General features: G+C 53.7%; 1 protein-coding gene across 1 annotated transcript in view; it reads right to left on the reverse strand.

Annotated features, from left to right (window-relative positions):
* HERC1 (HECT and RLD domain containing E3 ubiquitin protein ligase family member 1) overlaps positions 1-24497 on the reverse strand; it is a 161138-nt gene that overhangs the window by 41202 nt on the left and 95439 nt on the right. The window contains exons 31-45 of the mRNA XM_055129139.1: positions 23519-23674; positions 21858-21964; positions 21026-21136; positions 20069-20242; positions 19173-19412; positions 18760-18843; positions 17999-18519; positions 14919-15682; positions 11895-12093; positions 10040-10200; positions 6486-6602; positions 5685-5916; positions 3849-3973; positions 1937-2157; positions 697-965 (exon numbers count right to left, since the gene is read on the reverse strand). Coding sequence (XP_054985114.1) covers positions 697-965; positions 1937-2157; positions 3849-3973; positions 5685-5916; positions 6486-6602; positions 10040-10200; positions 11895-12093; positions 14919-15682; positions 17999-18519; positions 18760-18843; positions 19173-19412; positions 20069-20242; positions 21026-21136; positions 21858-21964; positions 23519-23674 — 3481 coding nt within the window. The remainder of the gene's footprint in view (positions 1-696; positions 966-1936; positions 2158-3848; positions 3974-5684; positions 5917-6485; positions 6603-10039; positions 10201-11894; positions 12094-14918; positions 15683-17998; positions 18520-18759; positions 18844-19172; positions 19413-20068; positions 20243-21025; positions 21137-21857; positions 21965-23518; positions 23675-24497) is intronic.

Consider the following 24497-nt stretch of genomic DNA (forward strand, 5'->3'; position numbering starts at 1 on the left):
ATCAAAGTAACTCTCAGCCAAACCCTATACCAGAACACCTCAAGATTTCTTTACAGACAAAGTGCATTTCTCTAGGATCAAAGAAACACAATTCAGGGTGCTCAGATCCAGGCAGCAGAAGACCTAGGAAGCATCCTGCTGTCCAGTTTCAGCAGCCGACAGTGAGCCCAACTCCTCCACGCCACAGGGCACTGCTACCCAAAGGTACTAAAGGGTCATGTTTAATGAAGGTACTTTTTGTTTGTTTGTTTGCTTTGTTTTGGAGCCACACCTGGCAGTGCTCAGGCCTTACTCCTGGCTCTGCATCAGGGGTCACCACGGGGCAGGGGTGGGGGTGGGGGGCCTCAGGGGACCAAATGGGGTACTGGCCACGTACAAGGCACCTAGCCCAGTGCTCTCTCTCCAGCCTCACTTAATCAATTTTAAAAATAGAGAAAGTCTGTCTTCCTAGTGAAGATAACGGTCTTACTCCGAACGTCAAACGTTGGCAAAACAGCAGCAGTGAAAACACTTCCCTCACTTCCTGAGGCCGAGGTCGCAGGGCCCCCTGGGACCGGAGCTGCCCCCGGGTCCCCCGCCCGTGGCTCCTGCCCGGAGGCCCAGGAACCCCGTCCCGGGGAAGGAGGGGCCGCCGGGCATCTCCCTGTGCCGCGGGACGCTATGCGTCTTCCCGCCGCGGGGGCCGTGTCCAGGTACCTTTCCGAGCTCGCAGTCTTGGACTTGGTCTTCAGCGCGAGGTACTTGTCCCTGCAGCTGCCGCAGAGCAGGTAGTAGGGGTTCCCGCTGCCACACTCGCCCCCGAACCAGCCGTCCACGTAGGAGCCGTTGCTGCGGTAGCCCTGGCGGTTGGCGCTGCGGCCGCAGCCCGGGTGGTTCCGCTTCATGTGCTGGTTGAAGCTGGCGACGCTGCACTCGCACAGCTCGCACACCACCACCTCCTCCCTGTCCTCGGCCTCACACACGTGCTGCGGGGAGGCGGCAGAACACGCCGGTCAGCCCCACGGCCACCGGGCGCGCAGTCGGAACTAACTGCTCTGAGCACAGGCTGCGGCCGTGCGGGTGCTTATGGGTGTCACACGACAGGGTCCTCCCAATCAGGACTCAGGCCACCCAGTCCAGGGCGTCATTCCCTGCCCGCACGCCCCCTCTGCCCTCTGGGCCCCCGGAATATTTCAAGCATTTAGCATAAGGGTCACAGGCAAAAATCGTGTCAGTGGGGGGGGCGGCAATGCAAGACTAGGGGCCAAGTGGTAGGATGGGGGGCACAGGAATTAAACAAGGTCAGAAGGGCCCAAGGCAAGAAAGCACGAGAAACAGTGCTCTAGCGTACATCGAACGTGACTGGGAAGAACGCTGGTGAATGTAACAACACCCCCGCCTCAGCAACGCCTCCTCTCAGTCCCCCAGTGAAAAGCACTTCTTCTCGTCTGGACGTAACATCCAGGTCTGCTGGAACACAGCAGACGCGCTTCCCGGTCAGGTTTAAACCCTCCAACTGCCCCGTCTCTGGCCGGAACGGCATGATGCTAGGTAGCGTAAACCCAGCAGCACACCAGCTGCCCTGCCCTGACAGAGGTCTTCACCAGGGCAAGGAGAGACCCTGCTCAAGCATTCGGACACAGCGGAGCCAGAGCCATGCAGTGAACTCTACAACACGGTGCTGCTCATGCCCTCTGCCCCCAGGAATGAGAATTACTACGACATGACTCTCGTCCAAGGAGGGGAGGAGGGAACCACACAGGACGAGACGAGACTTTCCCGTGAATCTAGCTGCAGGCGGGCCAGCTGTGGTCCTATGCAGCAAGGGGCGCAGGGCACTAAGGGAGCACTTCCCCAGTGTGGGCTGAGCTGAGCGGCGTGGCGGGCAGCCAAGGCGGGCAAGGCTAGAAGGCAGGCAGGAAAGAAAGTCGGCAGCCCCCGCTGCGCTCACACACACCCAGGTAGGCCAGTCCAGTACCTCTGGGATCCACATTCCCAGAATATCACTGTCACTGCTCAGGTCCTGTCCGAACATGGCCTCCATGGCCTCATCGTCCAGGTCGATCTCGAACTCCTCGTCCAGGTTAAAGTCGTAGAGCGCCCCCGGGTCCTGCTGCAGGGACATGCCTTCCCTCCGGCTCTGGTTCCGGTGGGCCTGCACGGAGCGGTACAGCCCCGCTCAGAACAAAACAAAGAGGCATTTTATTCACAAGCACCAAGCGCGTCCACAGGGCCTGCAACTCTCACCTGCCGGACACGTAAGGAAGAACTCGCCGAGGCCCACACGCGAGACTGGGCCACGGGCAGAGGCTGCAGCTGTCCTGCCAGGACTTCGGGGGTGGGTGAAGGGGAACCTTCCGTGTGAGCACAGGCTATTACTCTTGGGGCTTGGTTGTTTTTTTATTCCGGTCCCACTCGGTGGTTCTGGAAGGTACTCAGTCCTCAGCACTCACTCCTGACAGGACTCAGGGACTACGGGGGGCACCTTGAGAAACCCTTGAGGGTCACACACAATGCGCCCTGACCCCCCAACTGTCTCTCCAGCCCTGGGTCTGTGTTTCCAAGAAGCAGACACTTTCACTATACGTCAAATAGACGCCCTATGCTTCTAGCAAAGCTTTAATTTCTCTGCTTCAAAAAATCAATCTTTAGGTGCTAATATTTATTCTTTGGCTTTTGGGCCACCCTGGCTGTGTCCAGGACTTGCTCCTGGCAGTGCCTGAGACCATATGGGGTTTGTGGGGTTCTAGGAACTGCTTGCAAGGCAAGCTCCCTACCTCCTGGCCCCTAGGGTTTATTATTTCAAGGACAAAGCTACTTTAACAAATAATGTGCTTGAGTCTTGGGTTTTGAAAATATGATCCCTCTAACTCACACTTCTTATCACTGTCACTGTCATCGATTTGCTTGAGCAGGCACCAGTAATGTCTCCATGGTGAGACTTGTTGTTACTGTTTTTGGCATATTGAATACACCACGGGGAGCTTGCCAGGCTCTGCCAAGTGGGCAAGATACTCTCATTAGCTTGCGGGGCTCTCCGAGAGGGATGGAGGAATGGAACCCGGGTCGGCCACGTGCAAGGCAAACACCCTACCCACTGTGCTATCGCTCCAGAACATAATGCTAAAAGAATTTGCTAATATGACGAGCAAACCTACTTTACTTCTCTAGGGCTTTATGGACGACTGAGTCCTGAGGCCCACGGGAAAGCCAGTGCTGACCTTGGTCCTCTACCTGTTCCCCATGGCCGGGAAACGCCCCACTCCCTACTCTTCTCCATACTTTTTCCTACCAGTAAACTGTTCCATTAGCTAATAAGGAAAGAGAAGGACCCCCGGCGCCTGCTCTCTGGGCCATGTCCTTTCCAGCTCGCTCACCCAGGGATGGTCAATTTTAAAGATGCAACTTCACGTTTGTTGTTTTGTTCTGGGGCCAGACCTGGCAAATGCTCAGGATTTACTCCTGGCTCTGCACTCAGCAATCAGTCCTGGCGGTGCTCAGGCAACCGTACGGGATGCGGGGGATCAAACCCGGGTCACGGGATGGAGCGCCCTCCTACCCTCTGTTCTACTGCTCTGGCCCCGTATCTTCATTTCTTCTATGTTGCTTGTGGGTAAAGAGCATTTACGACATTTCTCAAATATTTACAATGACCAGTATTGCCTTGTGCTGCCAGTGAGGGAACTTAGAAACAGATGGACACTGTGATTTTGGTTAGCAAAGCTACAGAGAATAAGAGACAGTAAACAGGAAGATACTGATTACTTAGTATCCTTAGTCTGCACCATCCATGATGGTATTTAACATTTTTTTAAAAAAACGAAACAAACTAGGCTACGCTTTCAGAGAGAGATGTAAAATAGAATTACCTGCTCTTGCTAGCAACGTGCGAGCCGCCAGATCAAACTTGTGTCTCCTTGTCACCGCTGAGCGGCCCCTCGATGGTGGCCCGCTTCCGGAGGCTACATTTTCTGTGTGATCCAGATTGTCGGGGCTGCTGGAGCAAATGTGAAAGCAACACACACTTAAAAGAGTGAGGGCCAGAGAGCTGGCACAGTGGGAGGGTGCTTGCCCTGCAGCAGACAAACAGGCTTGATCCCGGCACCGCACATGGCCCCTGGAGTGACCCCGGAGAGCAGAGCAGGAGCAAGCCCGGGGCATAGCTGGGTGTGACCCACAAAGACAAACAAATACATCTCAACTAGGAAGTATTACTTCGAGCTTGCCCCCACTGCTATTTTTTGCTGCAGGTAATAACAAGAATGAAATGTTTACAACAAAACTTCTAGGGGCTGGAGCAATAGCACAGCGGGGAGGGCGTTTGCCTTGCACGTGGCCGACCCAGGTTCAACTCCCAGCATCCCATATGGTCCCCTGAGCACCGCCAGGGGTCATTCCTGAGTGCAGAGCCAGGAATGACCCTGTGCATCACCAGGTGTGACCCAAAAAGAAAAAAAAAAGAAAAGAAAAGAAAACTTCTAAAATATATCTTTTCTCCTAGGTAAAATTCCGAAAATGTCGTATTATCCTGTGCAATAATTTTAACTGACTTTGAATATGCCAATAAGAAATTACGATGATTATGTCAGAATAAACTGCTTACTGTATTCAAAGTTAATTTCTTATTATTCTAACTAGGCAACGTGGTTATAACGGCATTCGCACTTATGAGTTTGATGTGCAGTTACTGCCCTCTCCAGCACGAACGTGCCCATGTGTAATAAATACACTTCATGTACACTATGTAATAAATATGCGATCAGTGAAATCTGCAATCAATATATTCTATTAGATAAATATTTGATTGAAAAACTTAGGCGACCATCCACCTTAGGTGCGGGAATGGTCTCTGTGCGTGGCGGGACACCTGTAGGGCCTGCACTCACAGTGGGGTCACGGCCAGCAGTCGTGGATGCACCGTGAGCACTGTGCCCCGGAGCAATTGCCCTGGCAGGAAAAGCTCCTCTTCAGACAGGAAAAGGGGCTTCTCTGTGCTGATCTTCGACCATGAAAAACAGGCGAAGACACACTGAGACCGTAAAGGCTGATGTTTGGGGGGCGGGGGTGGGGGAGCACTCCGGCAGTGCTCAGGGCTGACTTCTGGCTCTGCGTTCAGGGAGAGCCCTGAACGCAAACGGGGTCAGAGGGACCGAACACGAGTTGGCCGTGTGCACGGCCGGCGCCCGACCCGCTGCACAAGCCCCGTGAGACAGAAGAGATCTAAACACCCATTCTATCAACAGCACGAAGCCAAGAACAAGCCCATAAGCCCGGTTTCAGCATGAAACTGAAAACCTTATTTGATACCGTGAGACGCTGCTCTCACTTTCAAGCTCACTATCACCTGGCCGGGCTGCGGGCTGCTCCCGGCACTCGGGGTCTCTGCAGCCCCAGGGCCCACGCCCAGTGGTCCCCACGTGCAAGGCCTGGTCGCCGTCCAGCGTCCAACTTCCCTTCTGCGACCCAGGACAGGCCCTGGGTCCCCGCTGCCGGGCAGTGCTCTGACAGCCCGCCTCCCGGGCCCAGACCCACGTCCTTCTTGTCATGAGAACACGCACCCAAGAGAAGACCCGGCGGTCACCACTCAGAACCTGAACTTGCACTCATCATGCCAACCACCTGTCCACTCCGCACACGGCAAGGGGCAGCTGCCGGCAGCAGGACGCAGGGAGCCGTGGCGCTCCCGATGGACGGCGGAGCCTCACCTCTCGCTGAAGCCTTCCTCCATCTCGGCCGCGTCAGCCGACGGAATGTCTCCCGGCGACTGCAAGTGGCAGGGCTCGTTGGACTTCCCCCCGCTGCCCAGGGCGGCCACCCCATGCCGGGGGTCCGAGCTGCTGCCCGACGGGGGCTCCTCTTCGTCCTCGTGTCCAGGGTGCTCGATCATCCACATGGCAAGGACCGTGATGTTCTGGGCGTCAGCCTCTCCCCGGGCACCTGAGCAGGGGGAAAGGTTACTGACAATGGGCATTCGTGCAGTGATGCCATGCTACAGCGACTGAGCGTCACGTCAGAGAGCTTGGGAACCAGTATCCTAACATACATCACTGTCACTGTCACTGTCATCCCATTGTTCCTCGACTTACTCAAGTGGGCACCACTCGTCTCCATTACACTGAGCCCTGAGATTTTAGCAGCCTCTCCTTACTCGTCTTTCCCAATGACTGGAGGCTCTTTCAGGGTCAGGGGAATGAGACCTATTGTTACTGTTTTTGGCATATCGAATACGCCATGGGGAGCTTGCTAGGCTCTGCCCATGCAGGCAGGATACTCTCGGTAGCTTGCCGGCCTCTCCGAGAGGGATGGAGGAATTGAATTGAATTGCAGGTCGGCCGTGTGCAAGGCAAACGCCCTACCCGCTGTGCTACCGCTCCAGTCCATATATGTGTGTGTGTGTGTATATATATATATATATACACACACACACACAATTTATAAACTAGATATGTGATATGTATTGCTTTCAATACAAGCAGGCTTTCACGGACACACACGCCCTGCCATACCTGTGGCGTCCATGGCTCTGGCGATCTGTCGGAGAGAGAAGCCCATCTCCAGCAGGGGCACGGCGATGGCCGGTGGCGGGGGGGAGGTGGACAGTCTGCTGCTGGGGTCTGACAAGGCTGCGCGATGCGAGACAGAGAAAGAGGAGAGTAAGAGAGAGGTTTAAGTATCATCAAGTAAAAAGTAAAAATTAGGAGTTCCCAATTCCCTAATACTTTCCTAATACTTTCCACATTTAATGGAATTTTGTTCTACTGAAAATTCACTGATTGTCACAATATTTTCCAAAGCTACTACACAGAAAAGTCAACTTGGCCTATAATCTCCGCTTTCCGTTAGTTTTAAGTGAAGCCCAATCACAGTCAGTAAATTCAGCACTTAAACTTCTGCAATATGCAACTAATGTAACACCTTCTTAAAGTTCAACTTACTGGGATAAAGTTTAATACCTTCCTATTCTGAAATTCACTGTCTGAAATGCACCGTCTCCCTTTCTGTATATATGTAGGGGACATATATATGTATGTGTATGTATACATATAGGGGACTCCTGCAAACACAGGTGTCCTCCTGTATGGCTGCAACACAACCATCGGAGCCGGGAGAGAAACACACCATGCTATCTCATGCATATTCCACGCTAATTCAACCAAAAGCTTCATGTGGCGCATGCATCATCCATCCCTCTTCAGTGTCCTTAGATTTCTGTCACTCTGATGGTCACAGCAGGACGTCACAGCCTGGGCTGTCTCGACGTTTCCTTGTGATTAAAGTTGTGCTTTCTGGCCTTAATACCAAAATGTGATGCCGAGTCCTCACTGCATGCGACTACGTGGTTCTCCCCTCCCTCCTTCCTTTCCTTCCCTGTCACCCTTCCCTCCCTCCCCCCCTTCTTCTTCCTTTCTTCCTTCTTTTTCGGGGGAGGGAAGGGGTATGGAGGAAGGCTCGAGCCACACCGACACTGCTCAGGGGCTACTCCTGACTCAGCACCTAGGAGCGATCCCTGACAGAACTCAGGGACAAAACTCCACGTCAGGGGACCACGTGTGGTAGCAGTGAGGGAGCGGGTGTCAGCTGCACTCGAGGCCGATGCCTTTACTAGGCTGTGGCGTTCTCCCTGGCACAGCCCCGAGACCACCAGAAGTTGCGGGGCTGGTGGAAGAGCCCCGGGGCCTGTCTTCTCTCGTGCGGGCTGCTGGGGACACCTGACGTCTTCAGAGAGCATCACGGATTAACTGGCCTTGCTACGGCAGTCAATGGCCTGAGACACAGCCAACACACGTCTCTGGGGTCAGCGACAGTCCCGCCTTGCCTCTGCTGCAGAGCTCCAAGGCCAGTGCTCAGTAGCTCCTGCTGCCCGCACCAACCCTTCCTGCCCGCAGCGACTACGCGAGAGTGCACGCAGACACGTTCCCCCAACCTCGCTCAGCAACGCCTCTCCGGATACACCGAGTCTGTGGCTGTGTGAGTGACCTGCTACGTGCACAAGTCGAGGGCGCCACTGCCCAGATCGGGAACGGTCCTCCCGTCCTTGGCGTCTCCACAGCCGCGAGACGGCTACTCGATCCCTACCTCACAGGCTACCTCAGTTCATTTCCCCAACACCATTGGTTGATTTGATCACATGGGTTCCAGGGGACCTGCCGTAGGAATGCTGTGAAAGTAGACTTCTTACTCTCTGGACTAATACGCACTTGCAACCGTAATTTGTAATACACGAGACTAGTAAATCAACTCATTTCTCATCACCGGCATCCGGCTATGCTTACTTGCTGAGTTTCTATGGTGGTCGATCGATGACTTCCTAATTTCATCACTGCGTTTAGATCCATCAGCTGACATTTCATTCTGGCATTTCTTTTCCTTTGTTGTCATATTTTGATGCACTCAAAATCTGTACTCATAAATCTCCCGGATCTGAGCAAACTTCTCCCGCCCAGCTTTCCTGTCCTTACCGGCCTGTGCCGGCCCTGCTCTGAACTCTGCATCACCTCTGGGTTAGGTTACTCTGCTCAGCTCCTCTCTGCTGAAATCACGGTTCCTCTCCCCAGGATCCAGAACCATTTCTGAGAGACTGTGCTCATTAGACGGGACCTAACGACAGCTGTTTCCCCATGACGGAAGCGGCGCTGCTTCCGGGCCCTCCGTGGAGACGCTCTGCTCGGCTGTGCAGGGCCTCCGCAGACTTGGACCCGGGCACTCCGTCAGGCGAGTCCCACAGCAGTGCCCCCAGCACTGATACCGGGGGAGTGAGCACGCTCCTGCCCCCCAGCCCTGCTGGCCTGAGTGCTCTGCAGGACTTTCAGATGCTGACTTGGCCCCCTCTTGTATTAGGGAAGGAGGAAGAGAGATAAGGATGGAGGGAGAATTATAACAGTTTCCTTTAAAAATGCTACTACAAGAGGCCAGGGTGCTACTGCAGCAAGAAAAGTACTCGCCTTACGTGTGGCTGACCAGAGCTGACCCCAGCTGGTCCCTGGGCCCACCAGGTGTGATTCCTGAGTGCACAGGAAACTCTGGGCACCACCATCAGTGATTCCCAGGAATTACTCCTGGCGGTGCTTGGGGACAGGTGGGTGCTGGGAGGAGCCCAGGTCTGCAGCACAGGGCAAACGCCCACCCACTGCTCCGCCCTCCAGCCCAGTTCTCAGGCTCTGCTGCCTCCGGGCATTTGCCCTTCCCTAGTTTGCTTCTTTCTATTCCACACGAGAGGAATCGCTCGTGCCCACCCATCGTCTGACCAGGAATTCTGCTCCTGGGAAACAGCATCTCCCCCACGCCCAGGCCAGCAAAACCTCGTACCCGCCTGGCACAGCCCTACCTGCGGGCTCCCCGGAGTGCCGGCCAGGCGAGGACGCCCTCCGCACTGCCCCAGAGGGAGCAAGGATGGGAGTGTGACGCTGACTCAGCCCAGAGCGGCATGGCTGCCCCTGCACACCGCAGCCACGTCGACGTACTCCAAGCTCCCATTTTTTCCCTCCACAGAAACTCACACAGAGAACTGTGGCAGCAGAAGCCCCAGGGCCCTGACACACCGCTGGCTGTGGGGACACGGGGCACAGACACTGGTGGTCTTCCCGGAACCCACGCACAGAGACGTAAGCGAACTAGTAACAACACATTTGGTGGGAGAGCCTGGAGAGGGAATAAGTCCTGAATTTTAAAGGACGCAAATTACGTAAGGTCTTTTCTCAAATGATGATGAAATTAAGTTGGGAATAAATGACAGAAAGACAGGTAGAGAATTCCCATTTTGAAATTAATGTACTATCAAACAAAGATTGACAGCAAATTGTCAAGTACTTTGAAGTGAATGGAAGGAACAAGTGGCGTCTGGAAGTGCAGGGGTCACCAAGAACCAGCCTCGTGCGGGCACCAGAAACGACGGAGGGTCCAGGACGGCCTACACACATCACTGCTCTCCCGCCAGCCACGGCTTCACCTACAGGCCTGACTCATCTAAACGGGAAGAGCAGAAGGGGGCGTAACCCCGACCACCGGCTCACCGTCGGCGGAGACCCGACCCAGCGCCCCTCGAGCCCCGGAGCACACGCACCTGTGCGGTTGGCCGGCCTCGCCGACTGGGAGTCGGGAGACGTCAGGCTTTGCCTTCGTCCGACTTCGTCCGAAGGAGACGTGGGGAGGGACGAGATTGGAGGCGTCTGCGCACGGCGTGTGGGGAGGACAGTGGTAGTGGGGTAACTGGAGAACATTTGCCTTGAAGAGAACACAGTGAACATCAGAATCCAGCTTCAAAATAACACATACGCCCCAACCTTCCACAGCACACACAGCCTGGGAAAGCGTGCAAGTCAGCGGCAGCGTAAGAAATCAGCTTTGAACATCACTATGTCGTGGGGCACTTTAGTTATGGGAGAAACCGTATCACTCGTTCAACCAGAGGCCAGGAACACGGCAGTGGGCGAGGGCCTAGCTGGTCAAACACGCCAGCAAGCTCCGGCTTCGAGGATCCCCTTTCACGGAGGACAAGGGCCCTGCCACCAGACAGGAGACCTGGGGGGCCTGGCAGGGTATTGGGGGGTCTGAACATGCTCAGACCTTTCTCGTAGAAGGTCATGATGACCCATCCCCAGAAGGACCCGGGGACCGAGGGTGGGAGGGCAGATGGTGGGCGGCTGGTATGTGCAGAGCCAGGGTTCAGGGTCCCAGGACCTCAACACCAGCTTCCCAGTACCACTTGGAATGACCCTCGCAGCAATGACAACAATGACAAACCCCCAGACGACTGTCTACCGAAGTCCAAATAACCGGCCCAGTGGCATATGCACGGGGCAGCGGTCCTGATTTCTCCTTCATCCAGTGGTTCCTGGCCAGGCAAGGGAACAGCCACACTGACCGGCGGCAGGGAGAAAGGGCCGAGAAGGAGGGGTCACAGGGCCCGGTGTACCCCAGCAGGGAGGCACGGACTGTGGGGCCCCTGAGAACGGGACGTGGTGTACCCAGAGCCCTGAGTGCCGTGTGGCTGCTCCACGCCAGGAGGGCCCGTCACGCCTCCTCTCCCCACGCTTCTTACGCAGAAGCACCCCGACACGTGCTGCTCAAGTAAGAGTCACAAGGCCGCAGGAGGAGGAGAAGTGAGCTGTGTGTCCGCAGCGCTAGCACAAACACTCCCCATCCTCGACCCGGGAGCAAGGCCAGCACCCGAGTAACGGGAAACAGGCCGATGGCAACCCACACCCCTCCACCACAACAGCTGGGTGATATTTTCTGGGGGATACAACCTCAGAGCGGGGTGTCTCCTGGGCCTGCCAAAAATTGAAATTCATTACAGTGAATTCATTACAATGAATGGAGAATAGCCATTCTCCAATTCTGTATGTTCATCGATACGCTGAGACCAGTGACAATCCGTCAACTAAAGGACAGGAAGGCAGAAATAAGACTAACCATTCTGCTTCCTTTCTGGCCCTCAGTCTCAGACAAGAGCACTACATCAGCCATTCCCTAGCGGTCTTCTTCCAAAGGTTTTTACTCAGCTTATACATCTGGCAAACTGAAGCAAAAAAGAAATCAATATCATTTGGGATTTACAAATGTATTGTTATGGTAGGGCTAGCTGAAGAAACCTGAGTTTTGATTCAAAAGACATGAGTTTTGATTCGAAAAGTAGAGTTGATTGGTCTTACAGGTAGAATAAAAGTATAATTAAGAAATTATGTTTAATAAAGATGATAATTGGAAAAGACAAAATTATTTTCATGGAAGTGAGCTTTTTGTTGAGGCTCCAAAATTCAAAATACCGGTATCTGTATTTTCTGAAGACAAATGTTTTAAAAATTTAGTTTAAGAAAAAAAACAAAACCAATCAAGTTCTAAGTAGCCGGCAGCTGGTGTCACGGCCAGCGGCTCTGGGCGGGAGGCCCGGGCACACGCCGAGCTCGCTCGCTCACCTGAGCAGACTCAGGGGCATGACGCCCGGGGACTCGGAGGCGGGCACCGTCTCCGTGTCGGTGACAGGCGTGGTGGCAGTGGTGGTGTCCTCCAGGGAGCTGCTCATGAAGGAGGTGGTGCTGGAGGCCGAGGGGCTGGTGGTGACGGGGGTCTGCGCCTGCGGGGCCGGCTCGCTCTCCTCCGGGTGCTGGTCCGTCTCTGCGGGCGGGGAAGGAAGAAACAGGACCTGGCTGCAGCAGTGGACGAGCTTTGACCTTAGGTCTGGGGAGTTTCTAAACGTATTTCTTGGGGCCGGAGTGATAGTACAATGGGTTGGGCGTTTGCCTTGCACGTGGCTGACCCGGGTTCGATCCCCGGCATCCCATATGGTCCCCCGAGCACTGTCAGGAGTAATTCCTGAGTGCAGAGCCAGGAGTATCCCTGTGCATCGCCAGCGTGACAAAAAAAAAAAAAAAAGCAAAAATAAATAAATAAATAAATAAAATAAAGACTCAATAAATAAATACATTTCTTAAGTATCAGTTTCTACAGATTTACAGCAAAACGTCTTCCATGTATCCATTCTATATGCACTACGGTCCTACTATTCTAGACCAGACAGACAATGTAATAATGTCTTGCGGTTAGTCATTTTTTCAAAGAGGAAGAGGATCCTCTAAAGCAAAAGTATATAGTCTTATATATGTAGTCTTGTGTATGCATAATCTTACTTTGGTTTTATGATCTGATAGGTTCCCTAAAGATATCTCATTATTCAGACTGTGTTTCCTTAGCACTTTGATTCTAATTATCTTGAGTCTACAAAAATCAAAGACACATATGGGGCTGGAGCGATAGCATAGCGGGTAGGGCGTTCGCCTTGCACACGGCCCACCCGGGTTCGATCCCCAGCATCCCATACGGTCCCCTGAGTACTGCCAAGAGTAATTCCTGAGTGCAAAGCCAGGAGTAACCCCTGTGCATTGCTGGGTAAAAAGCAAAAAAAAAAAAAAAAAAAAAATCAAAGACACATAAAGACAGGTACATGTCTTTGATCTTTGTATAATAAAAACTTGGGCAAAAAGTCCACTTCTAAAGCAGGACCATCCTGGGGCCGGGGCTGGAGAGACGACACAGCAGCTAAGGCACGGGCCTTGCACTCAGCTGACCCAGCCTTAACCCCAGGTTCACACAAGGTCTCCTGAGTCCACAAGGAGTGACCTCCGAGAGCAGAGCCAGGAGTGAGCCCTGAGCACTGCTGGTGTGGCCCCAAAACAAACAAAAAAATAAAATATAATAAAATTATGACAATACTTGAGCACACACAGACACACACACACACACAGAGACCCCTGGACCTAGGACCTAAAGAACAATTAAAACACGCAAAAGCTTAAATTCTATTTCCATTATTTCTCTTTCCTAGCAGGGGAGTCTACCCTAGAGTCCACCTAGAATGCAGGTGGCACAGAGCTGACTCTTAGGTTTGCAAAGGGCCATTTCCCTTTCCATCACCCCAGCCCCGACACTCCTCCTTATATGCACAGGCGCCTTCCGTAGTCACTGTCTACATTAAGGAAGGAGGGAGGGGAAGAAACTGCGAGCGGGCGCCATAAAGGCGTGGGGCTGCGTCTGCTCACTCCCAACCCCCAGGGAGCAGGCCTGACAATGGCGGGCGGCGCCCAGCAAACATTCACAGACGAAGGAACCGCCGCTCTGTCTTGGATTCACTTGTCATGAGTTACTAAAGGCGAGGATGAAAGGTAAAGCAAAGGTTTTGCCTTTGACACATCGTGTGTGGAAACACGTGAGGTCGGGACCGAGCCAGCAGGCTCCACACACAGACGGGCTCACCGCCACCACCGGGCGCCACGGGACCCGGGCCAGTGCTGGGGTGGGAGGAGCCAGACTTACAAACCAAAAGCCAAACCACAACCAAAATCCACAGGACTCTGAGAAGCCATCAGAGTCACATACACCTTGGCTGAGACTAATGAATACGTGTCTTTGGTGGCATGAGCCGCAATTTCAGTTTTAATTTGTAATGCCTGGGGCTGGAGCGATAGCACAATGGGGAGGGCATGTGTCTTGCACGCAGCCGACCAGGGTTTGATTCCCAGCACCCCATACGGTCCCCCGAGCACTGCCAGGAATAATTCCTGAGTGCAGAGCCAGAAGTAACTCCTGAGCATCACCGGTGTGACCCCCCAAAAAGCAAAATAATAATAATAATAGTAATAATAATAATAATAAGTTGTAATGCTTATGTTGATTTGGGGCTGGAGCGATAGTGCAGCGGGTAGGGCGTTCGCCTTGCATGCAGCTGACCCAGGTTCGTTCCTCCGCCCCTCTCAGAGAGCCCAGGATACCCCTTGTTCATCGATTTGCTCGCGCGGGCACCAGTAACGTCTCCATTGTGAGACTTGTTGCTACTGTTTTTGGCATATCGAATACGCCACGGGGAGCTTGCCAGGCTCTGCCGTGTGGGCAGGATACTCTCGGTAGCTTGCCGGGCTCTCCGAGAGGGACCGAGAAATCAAACCTGGGTCAGCTGCCTGCAAGGCAAACACCCTACCCGCTATCACTCCAGTCCTCTGGTATCTTATGGGCATAAATTGATGATAATAGAAGTTTGTAAAGGCAGTAGGTAAAACTGTCACTGTCACTGTCATCCTGTTGTTCATCGATTTGCTGGAGTGGGCACCAGTAATGTCTCTATTGTGAGACTTGTTAGTGTTTTCGGCATATCGAATACTCCATGGGGAGCTTGAAGGCTCTGCCATGCAGGAGGGATACTCTTGGGAGCTTGCCAGGCTCTCCAAGAGGAACAGAGGAATTGAACCCGGGTCAGCCGCGTGCAAGGCAAATGCCCTACCCACTGTGCTGTACTAATACTTCTACTATAGAAAAACAAACTGCGATAGAAAACTGAGAGTGCACGGGCACCCGTGCATAGGAAAGGCGCCAGAGAAGCACCGTTCGCCCTCCAAAGGGAGGCGCGTGTTCGCCGGGCGCGTGCACCCCTCGGGCCGCGCGGCACGTACCTGGCCGAGCTCTGGCGCCGCCCTGGTCCTCCAGGAGCCCGTGGACGGCCAGCTGGTAGATGACGGCCTGCGCGCGCTCCAGGTCGGCCAGGCCCAGCGCACGCTTGAGCGGCGAGCGTGTGACGGCGCGGCGCACCATGTGCCGCATGAGCAGCTGCAGCGCGGCGCGCAGCTCCGCGTCCTCGGGCGGCCCCGGGGAGCCCGCGCAGTCAGCGTTGTGGCCGCTCTCGGCCAGCACGCGCGGGATGAGCAGCAGCTCAGCATACTTGCTGCAGCCCAGCAGCGCGCCCAGCGCCTTCATGGCCCCCAGGTAGAGGTAGGACAGCTGCACGGCCCGCGTCTCCGCCTGCGCACCGTCGTGCGCCCGGGGCGCGTGCTCGTGGCCGCGTCTCTTGCCGTCCGCCGCTGGGTGCGGGGCCTCGAGCCCGGACAGGGCGGGGTCTGCGGGGGTCAGGCCGGCCTCGCTCTCCGACGGCCTGGGGCCCGCGGGGCCGGCGCCCCGGGCGTCCTCCCGCGCGTCCAGGGCCGCCTCGCCCTCGCTCCTGGGCTCCGGCTCCGCGCGCTCCTCGGACTCGGGCCGCTGCTTCCTCTCGTGCCGCTTGGCGCCCGGCTTGCCCGGGTCCTCGTGGATGCCCGTCAAGTAGGTGAGGTCCAGCAGCATGGACGCCGTGAGGCCTCGGAACCGCGCCACGTCGAACGGCAGCGGCTCGCAGGGCTCCAGGTTGCACAGGGGAGTATCACTAGGCGACCAAAAAGGTGGGAAGCTTTAATAAAGACCAGAACGACACAGGAAGAAGCGAGTGAGGGAGAGACAGGAGGAAGGCACAGCACACACCGCAGACAAGCAAGTGCACCCTGACGCAGAGAGAACCCCCCCACACAGACCACAGGACCGGCACCAACAGTGAAAAAAACGAGGCTTCCAGGAGAAAACGGGGTGAGGAGCTGTTCCAGGAGAGGCACGGCCGGGCCCTGCTTTCAGCGAGAGCAGTTTGGGGGCTGGGCCACGAGCCCGCGCCCCTGTAGGGACCCCCCACAAGGCAGGGCAACACTGCAGGCCTCACAGGCCCCCCATCTCTCTCACTGCCTTCCCACATCACCACCGAAGAACCGAAGCAGCCCGAGGCCCCCAGAACACAGACAGACAGACAGACAGAGCAGCCAGGGGCCTGCCCAAGCAAAGCCTTGCCACCGTGTGAGGCATGTGACCAAGCGGGGAGGGCTGGGGCGGTTTGCCCGTCCCTGCTGTAAGCTATCTGAAAAGTCTACGATAAACCTGAGAGTAATGGTCATGTATGACCTATTAAAGAGAGGGCTGTTTGTTGAAAATGTTTACTTTGTAGCCTCCGAAGAATGCTTCTAATTTATTATACCTTAACAGAGGCTCACACATTTTGTATTATTTGGTATGACTTTCCAAAAATTTTTAAATGTTACAATTATACAAAATGTAACAGTGCTTTCTGGACACCGGTTATATGGCACCTAGTCCTGTAGGAACCTAACTCTACTTAAACCTTTCCCATGGCTAAATTTTTAATTGATTTCAGTTTATTAATTTAATTTGCTTTACTGTATTCAACTTGATAAAGAATCATAAATCCTTTCTGAAATAAGGCAAAAACTGTTAAAAGTAGAAGCTCTATGAAACTTTACACATCTTCAGTGGTTTCTCAGCTTGCTGGAACAGAAGGTAGAAGCCACTAATCTCCAACATTATGTGAAAACTGTGAATGCATTATCTGTCAACTAAGAAGCCCCATACTTTCACTAGATTCTAAAAAAGAGAGTACATCCTTCAAATACATAAGAGCAAATACTTAAGAACAACTTTTAAAATATTGTTCCATGTCATATTATTATAAAGCAATTGCTTTATGCGGCATAATATTGACATAACAATAACATCAAAAATTAATATTTTTGAAGTATAATAATAAAGCAGAATCATCGAGTTTCCTTATCAACTGAAATACTTGAAATACACTTTTTAGACATCGAGAGTTTCTAACATCTAACTGCAAACACATCCACCTGCTTTTCTGGGTTTGTTCTGGGGCCATACCCTGTGGTACTCAGGGGACCTGACATGACGCTAAGGATTAGCCCCGGGCTGACAGCTGCAACAGCTGCACGCCTGGCAGTGCCTGTCTCTTGTACTTCCCTCTGGAGCACATCTGACTGTTACACAAGTACAGTGAATCAAATAAATGCAGTTCATTTCCATAACTAGCTAAATGACAGCATGCTGTGCTTGAAAAGAAAACGTAGGGGCCAGGGTGATAGTATAGTGGGGAGGGCATTTGCCTTGTACTCGGCCAACTCGGGTTCAATCCCCGGCATCCCATACGGTCCCCTGAGCACCGCCAGCAGTAACTCCTGAGTGCAGAGTCAGGAACCCCTGAGCATCGCCAGGTGTGACCCAAAAAGCCAAAAAAAAAAAAAAAAAGCCATGCTGGGATGAGAGGTTGGGTGGGCAACCTGGTCACATGCACGGGGGCCCACCGTCCACTCTCAGCACCACCAGAGCCCGTCTACACCACGGGCTGTGGCCAGTGGCTCCCACCCGATCCCAGCACCGGTCCCCTAGTGGCCAAGAATGTCAGGTGGTCCCTGGGCTCCCTTAGACTGCTTCGGGGGGCCTGTCCTCCCCAAAAAGAATTTCAGTAGAAAAGAAAGAGAAGAGAGAGTGAGATTATTTTTAAAATCACAGATAACCAAAACCTTAATGTAGGTGCAAGGGTCCTATCTGGCCCTCCCGGTTACACACCCAGCACGACCGACATGCCGGCCAGCCGCTGTCCCAGGCCCGGTGTGTAACAGGGACGATGATGAAGCAGAAAACCAAGTGGCCCTTGGGAAGTAGGATCTCAGTTAAAAGGAAGCAAGTTTGGCATTCCCTCACGAAGGGAAACCGGCCCTAGCCTCAAAGAGCGCTGGGTTCCGAGGCTCCCGGGTGCGAGTCCGGCCACGCCGACACAGTGCAGCCTGCCAGGCAGGGGCCCGCAGCTTGCCTTAGCGTCGGGCCGCTCGCTGCTACGGACATGGCTACGCTGGCCGAGGGCGGGCCAAGCTCCTACCTGATGGTGATCTCTGCTTCGTCCCACTGGACCTTGGCAGACGTGCTGCCCTCCTTGACCACTCCGAGCAGCGTGGCGTGGCGCCCCGTTTGCTTGTGGACGCACCGGCCGCCGACCCGCAGGCCAGCATCGACTCCCCCGATCACGGCCAGCACCGGCCACACCTCCGAGCACAGCGTCCGCAGCTGCAGGTCCGAGAGGTCGGCCAGGCCGTAGCGACCGTGCTTCCCTCTCTCCTCCTCCTTGCCCTCCTTCTCCTCTCGCAGCTCGCTGTCCTCCCGGCTCTGAACCGAGCGGCTCTTCTTCAGCTTCTGACCCGACTCCTTGACGCATATCTTGATCTTGTGGAGCCTTTCCATCATTTTTTTGTTGATGCAGTGCGTCCAGCGGTCCGTCCGGTGAAGGATGCGGATGAGCTGGATGGTGGCCTCTGCTAGCACCGCCGCCACCGGGCTGCAGATGGGGTCTCCAGGGAGCAGGTCTCGGGGGGTGCCGCGCATCTGCATGTCACAGATCTTCACCTTTGGAAAGAGAATGGGGGAACTGCACCATTCAAGCTACTAGCTGTGGTCAACTCTAGCACCTGTAATTCTCTAAACTCCACATACAAGTGTGTGTTCCCCCTGAACCCCCCCCCCCCCCCCCATCAGCAGGAAACACTGCATCGCACCGGCATTCAGAGCAGGGTGGCCTTTCGGGACAAGAGGCCCCGTTAAACTTCCTGCACCCTGACAGCCATCCCAGGGCTTGGGTCTCGTTACCTTTTCTCCGGGGTTGCTGCTATAGAACATGACACAGGGGTATAGCTCAGACGCATCCACATCTTCAAAAGCTAATTTGGGTTCCTGGCAGAGGGGATGAAAATAAAGGAAACAAAAGATATCTTTAAAAGTGATCACATCCAGCACATTGCAAGTCAAAGCGCTTACGAAACAGAAGAAAATTATTACAGCCAAATCTCAGTGAGCACTGCCGACCAAGGAAATTCTACATATGGCAAATGACAGCTGCTTGAGTGACCTTGCTGAGATTTTACTCTGCTTGTTTGCTGCAAACAAATCCTGTAAGACCCAAAAGGCGGCGCAGGAAAAGCAGAGGAGAGACGATGAACTATGCGTCTCGAAGTGAGTGGGTGGAGCTATAAAATGAAGGAAAGCGCAACGGGTGTCAGTACCTCCCCATTCTTCCCGAAGGAAATGGTCCTGGCCTCCATGTCCAGCACACAGGTGATGAAGTCCCCCTGGGTGAAGCTGGAGAGCGTCAGGGTCTGCTCGCCGTTGTGGTAGAGGTTGCCACTGTAGGCGCGGTACAGCCACATGTCCGAGGTGGTGCGGTGGTTGAAGTCGTGCACGGGCCATCGGGAAACCCCAACACACGTGCCTTCGTTGCCTCTGTTTTCCTTCACGATGTAGAACTGCAACGAAAGCAACAGTGGTTACTAAGGCCCAGGAGACCTGCTGACAGACGTCTCGCTGCATCCTAGGGCCCGTGTTCGTAAGTGAGCGTTATCCATGACCGTAGCATCACAACCTGATTTTTTAACCCGAGTGTAACATACAAATGAATCGTCTTTATGAAGATTTTAAAACCAAAGTAACCTTTTTCTTAACTTAGAGAATTATCTTAGTACTTAATCCTATTAGCTTACATCTTAGGTCAGAAAAAAATGTGTCGGGGCCGGAGCGATAGCACAGCGGGTAGGGTGTTTGCCTTCTGAGTGAGACAGCTCAGACCAAACACCACGGTGCCCGCTGGGGCCCCTCCAAGCAGCCCGGCAGGCGGACCGGGCACTGGCCTGCTGGGGTGTGCGCGGAGGGGACCAAGGCACGGGTCCATCACAGCTTTTCTAACTACCCACTAAGGTGAAGTATGAGTCATTCTGAAATTTCACAGAAGCTACAGAATTAGTGCTGTATTTCCAGTACTGCCTTTACTTACCTGCATCTTACATAATGATAAAATATTTATGTATTATTACACACGCAAGAACATTTATTCTTAAAAAATAAATTCTACAGGTGATAAGAATCTGACCGGGAGAAACTGCGCCCCAAAGCCTCCGCCGCTCACCTTCCACTGGTAGCAGCCCGAGGTGACGCCGGTCGAGGCCAGCCCGTATCCTTTCCCTCCGCTGCCGTGGGTCAGAATCTGGCCGTTTTCCACCAGGCAGCACTGAGCCTTCTCGGGGTCGAAGGAGACCTCTTGTATCGGGAGATTCTCATCCTCCTCCTCCAACTCTCCCTGCTGCTAGCAGGAAGGAAGTCAGTGAACGCTCGAGGCCCGGGCGAGCTCTGGGCACACCCGACACTCTGCCTAACGCCACCTCTGCCTGCTGTCCTGGCACTGAGACACAACCACACACACGGTCCCTGGCCCTGGAGGGCGAGAGAGCCAGGCAGGGTGGGAGACAGACAAGGGCAGGGCGTGGAGAGAGGGCACGTGAGCACGGAACACACGCTCCACGCACGGCCGCTCAGGCTTCGTCCTGGCTCCACCACGTCCCCGAGCACCTCCAGGGCTGCCCACTCACTGAGCGGGGGTCGTGGCCCCACCCCTTCCCCACACCCAGAGAGAGAGGAGAGACCCGGGGAAGGACGCGGTGCGGAAGCATCTCAAAGAGGCGGCCTGCAGGGCTGGGCACTCCGTGCAGGCACCGGGGACGGACCAGGGCACGTGAACGGGACGGACAGGAAGGAACGGGGGCGGCAGCCTCCCCCCCCGCCGAGTGGCATGTCGAGAAGACGGGGAGCCCAGAAAAAGCGGAAACAGAATCACGGAAGACCTGAACGCCATGGTTCAGAGCTTGAGCTCTCCCCCAGACACACGCGAGGGGCTGTGCAAGGGGCACGGGGCCAGAGGAGGCGAGTGCCTCAGATGGCGGACACCAACCTTGGGGGCACAGAGACTGCAGAGCGGGGGAGGGGCCGGGCCTGATTCAAACTAGGAACAATCCTGAGCACCTCCAGGGGGCCCAACCCCCACCCCCATAAGTGAATAATAAAACGCCTTGGAGGAAGAATCCGTTACCTGTAATTTTATTTCTTGCTCCTTTTCCTTTATTTGAATGGCATGTTTGGCCTGAGCAATGGGCGTCTCCCACATACAGTCCGACAGAAGGGAAAACAAACATTCAACAACCTGTTTTATTTGAAAAAAAAAAAATAATAATAACTGCAAAGAGCAACCTGAAGTATCTCAGAAAAAATTTAAGCTGTAATTAATAATAAGTCCCATATTAATTTGGTCACAGCAATGTCCAGCAGCTGCTGGATGCTGTATAATCCCACGACTGCTTTTGCTAAATTGGGTCCTCATGCTGATCAACCTGTGGCCATCGGATAATCTAGGACTGTCAGATCAGACCATACAACTTCGCTTCTCTCCCCTGAGGCCCACATGCACTAAACTAAATCCACAAATTAATAGCACAGCTGTAGGGCATTTGCCTTGCACGAGGCCAACCCAGGTTCGATTCTTCCAGCCCTCTCGGAGAGCCCGGCAAGCTCCCGAGAGTATTGCGCCCGCACGGCAGAGCCTGGCAAGCTCCCTATGGCATATTCCATATGCCAAACACAGTCACAAGTCTCACAATGGAGACGTTACTGGTGCCCGCTCGAGCAAATGGATGAGCAACGGGACTCCAGTGCTAAAGTGCTACCTTTCTGACCTTGCAAATATTCTCCCTCCCCCTCACAGCCTATGACTCTTTCTCCTCAGGAGGAGATGAGGTGAAGAAAGCAGTCTCAGAAACGGAGGGCCTCCTGAAGACACGGCGCATCTGTAAGAGGCTCTAAGCCTAGACTTGAGGAGCCTCGGGCGCAGATATAACCCGTCTCCGGATAACTGTGAAAATGGGAACCTGGGCCATCTGGTCGTCTTCTACCCCGGATTCACAGGCGGGCAGCACGGCCTCCAGGACGTGAAGCGCGAGGAGTCTTGTTCTCAAGTTGCCAACCAGAGGGACACCTGCGGGGGGGAAGGGCAGCGCTGGTCACCACGAGCCACCAGGTTCTGTGATCATCAGCTCCAACACACTCTGATTCTTGAATAAAACTTACAAGCACTTTTGAGTGGAATTACGGAATTCCCATCAATCTGTTATTCCAGGAATTCTGTCCTCAGACATACTCATGATTACATCTTGGTTTTCATGTATACAGAAAAGAAAAAGGACTAAAACAACTGCATATGCCGGGCACTAATCTAAGACCTCGGGCGTTAACCCCATCAATCCTCAGGAGCCTGTATTAGATCCCCTTCTCAAAGGGGAAAACTGAGAAGCAACGTAGTCAAAGTCATACAACTCAGTAGAGGCAGAAAGAGGATTTTAAATTCTGCCGCTGGCGTTGTTCACAGCTTCTGCCATCTTACGCCTTTCCTGACTTACAGACGCCAGGGCCGGCAAGTGAGCTTCTCTGAAGAAAGCAACGACGAAGACTGAATACCGACGCTCCGACCGATTCTGTCTTAGGATGAGCAGGATTCAGGAAAGCCAGCCGAGGGGCTGGAGTGGACGGGATGCTTGTCCTGCACGTGCCCAGCCGAGTTCAGTCCCCAGCACCCCGTGTGTCCCCCAGGCCCACTGAGTGATCCCCAGACACAGAGCCAAAAGTAAGCCCTGAGTACTCCCAAGTGTGACTCCCTCCCCAAAACAAACAAACGGAAAAAGAGAGAAAACCAGCTAACAGCAAATGAATTCTTTTTCATGCTCTCAACCTTAATACTATGCAATCCTCACAGCGGAGAGGGCGTTTGCCTTGCAAGGCCGACCTGGGTTTGGTTCTTCCGCCCCTCTTGGAGAGCCCGGCAAGCTCCCGAGAGTATCCCGCCTGCACGGCAGAGCCTGGCAAGCTCCCCGTGGCGTATTCGATATGCCAAACACAGTCACAACAAGTCTCAATGGAGACGTTACTTATGGAGCAGACTGCCAGTTCAACTACATGGTAAACATACTGTGTCACTTAACTGTACCCTGAAATGGCTAAAATAATAAATTTTTGCTACAAATTTTGTAGGGATCAAACCTGGAGTTGCTGGGGGAGGAAAATGGTCCCATGGTCACCCCCACAAGGGTTCCGGGACAAAGCCCAGGGCCTCTGCAGCAAGGCATATGCTTCTCTCACTGGACATTTCATTCAATGTGTACTTTACCATGATTAAGCAAGACAAAAAGAGACTAAAATAATTTTTGCATGCAGGTCAGACTTTTAGGTTAGGAATGAGGAATTTGGCTCCTTTTACAGAATTCTCATTGCCCACCATCGGAGCTGCACTACAGGGACAGACATCACGGCCCTCATGATCTGCATTATGGGGAGTCAAGACGCCAAGTCAAGAAACTGTGCAATGTTATCGAATGAAACAGATTTCAGAACAATTTTCATTCTTTGACCTCAAAAAATAGGAATTTCTTGTGTTAAACTCACGGTCTTTTCTAATGCTACTTTCTCTTACATTTGGTACCTAAGTAAGACACAGTGGTGCGGAGAATACTCTCAGACAGAAGCAAGGGCCGTGTACCTGAAGAACATTTCTGAGACGCTATATTGAGAAGCACCTCGGTCCACTTCGGGGAAGCCATTTTTGATTGAATTGCTTTGGAAGACACAACTCGGCGAAGGAAAACTAAAAAATCCCCCAGATGCAACTCGGCCAAGTGTTGTTTCCGTAGAGCCGCTAAAGAATGAAGAAAGTTTATGTCACAACCCAAAGACAATCACACACAGTCTTAAACATGCAGATGACTGGAGTAAGGAAAAAGTTAATTCATAATCTAAAGTGGTGAATGAGTTGCTGGGTTCTTAAAAGCTAAGGGGAAGGGTCAGAAACCATCAAACAAACATCCTTACATCTGTACAGAAGAAAAGCAAACTTTCCCAAAGAGATTGTCAGAATATGGTTCTGTGCGACTTCTGTCACCCACCCCGTCACTCTAAGGAGCAGCAGCTCTCTCCCCCAGCATGGAGGGTTTGGGATTTGACTGTGAGAGCGTGGTGGTGGCGGGGTCGTGGAGGTCGGCTGCCAGGGCTGGGTCCCTTGGGGCGGGGAGGGTCACACCCATCCTCAGTGCTGAAACCCACAGTCAGGGAAAGGGCCAATGAGACTGGAGCCGGGACAGCAGAGCCTTGGGGATGCCCAGCTTGGCCCAGCCACCCCACCCCTGCAGGACCAACACTTCCTGCTTGAGACAAAGTCCTACCAGCCGACACTTAAAAGGAACGTTGGAACTGAGGAAAACCTACGTTAAAAGATCCAGAAGGGATCAGAAGAGAGACAAAATTAATGAATGCTAATAAAGCTCATCTCCCTGGCTCTGGGTTCTATTTTCCTTAGAACCCGGAGCCGGGGAGAGGAGCTAAGGGCTGGGGCGCGTGTTGTCCATGAGGAGCCCCGGGCACTCCGGGGTCCTGGCGGGAGGCCGCTCTGAGGAGCACCGGGTATGCCCGAGCCAAGGAGAGAGCAGAAACAGACACGTGGGAAAATCAGTCACCCAGACCCT

Source organism: Sorex araneus, chromosome 2, assembly GCF_027595985.1.
Source record: "Sorex araneus isolate mSorAra2 chromosome 2, mSorAra2.pri, whole genome shotgun sequence".
Classification (NCBI taxonomy): domain Eukaryota; kingdom Metazoa; phylum Chordata; class Mammalia; order Eulipotyphla; family Soricidae; genus Sorex; species Sorex araneus.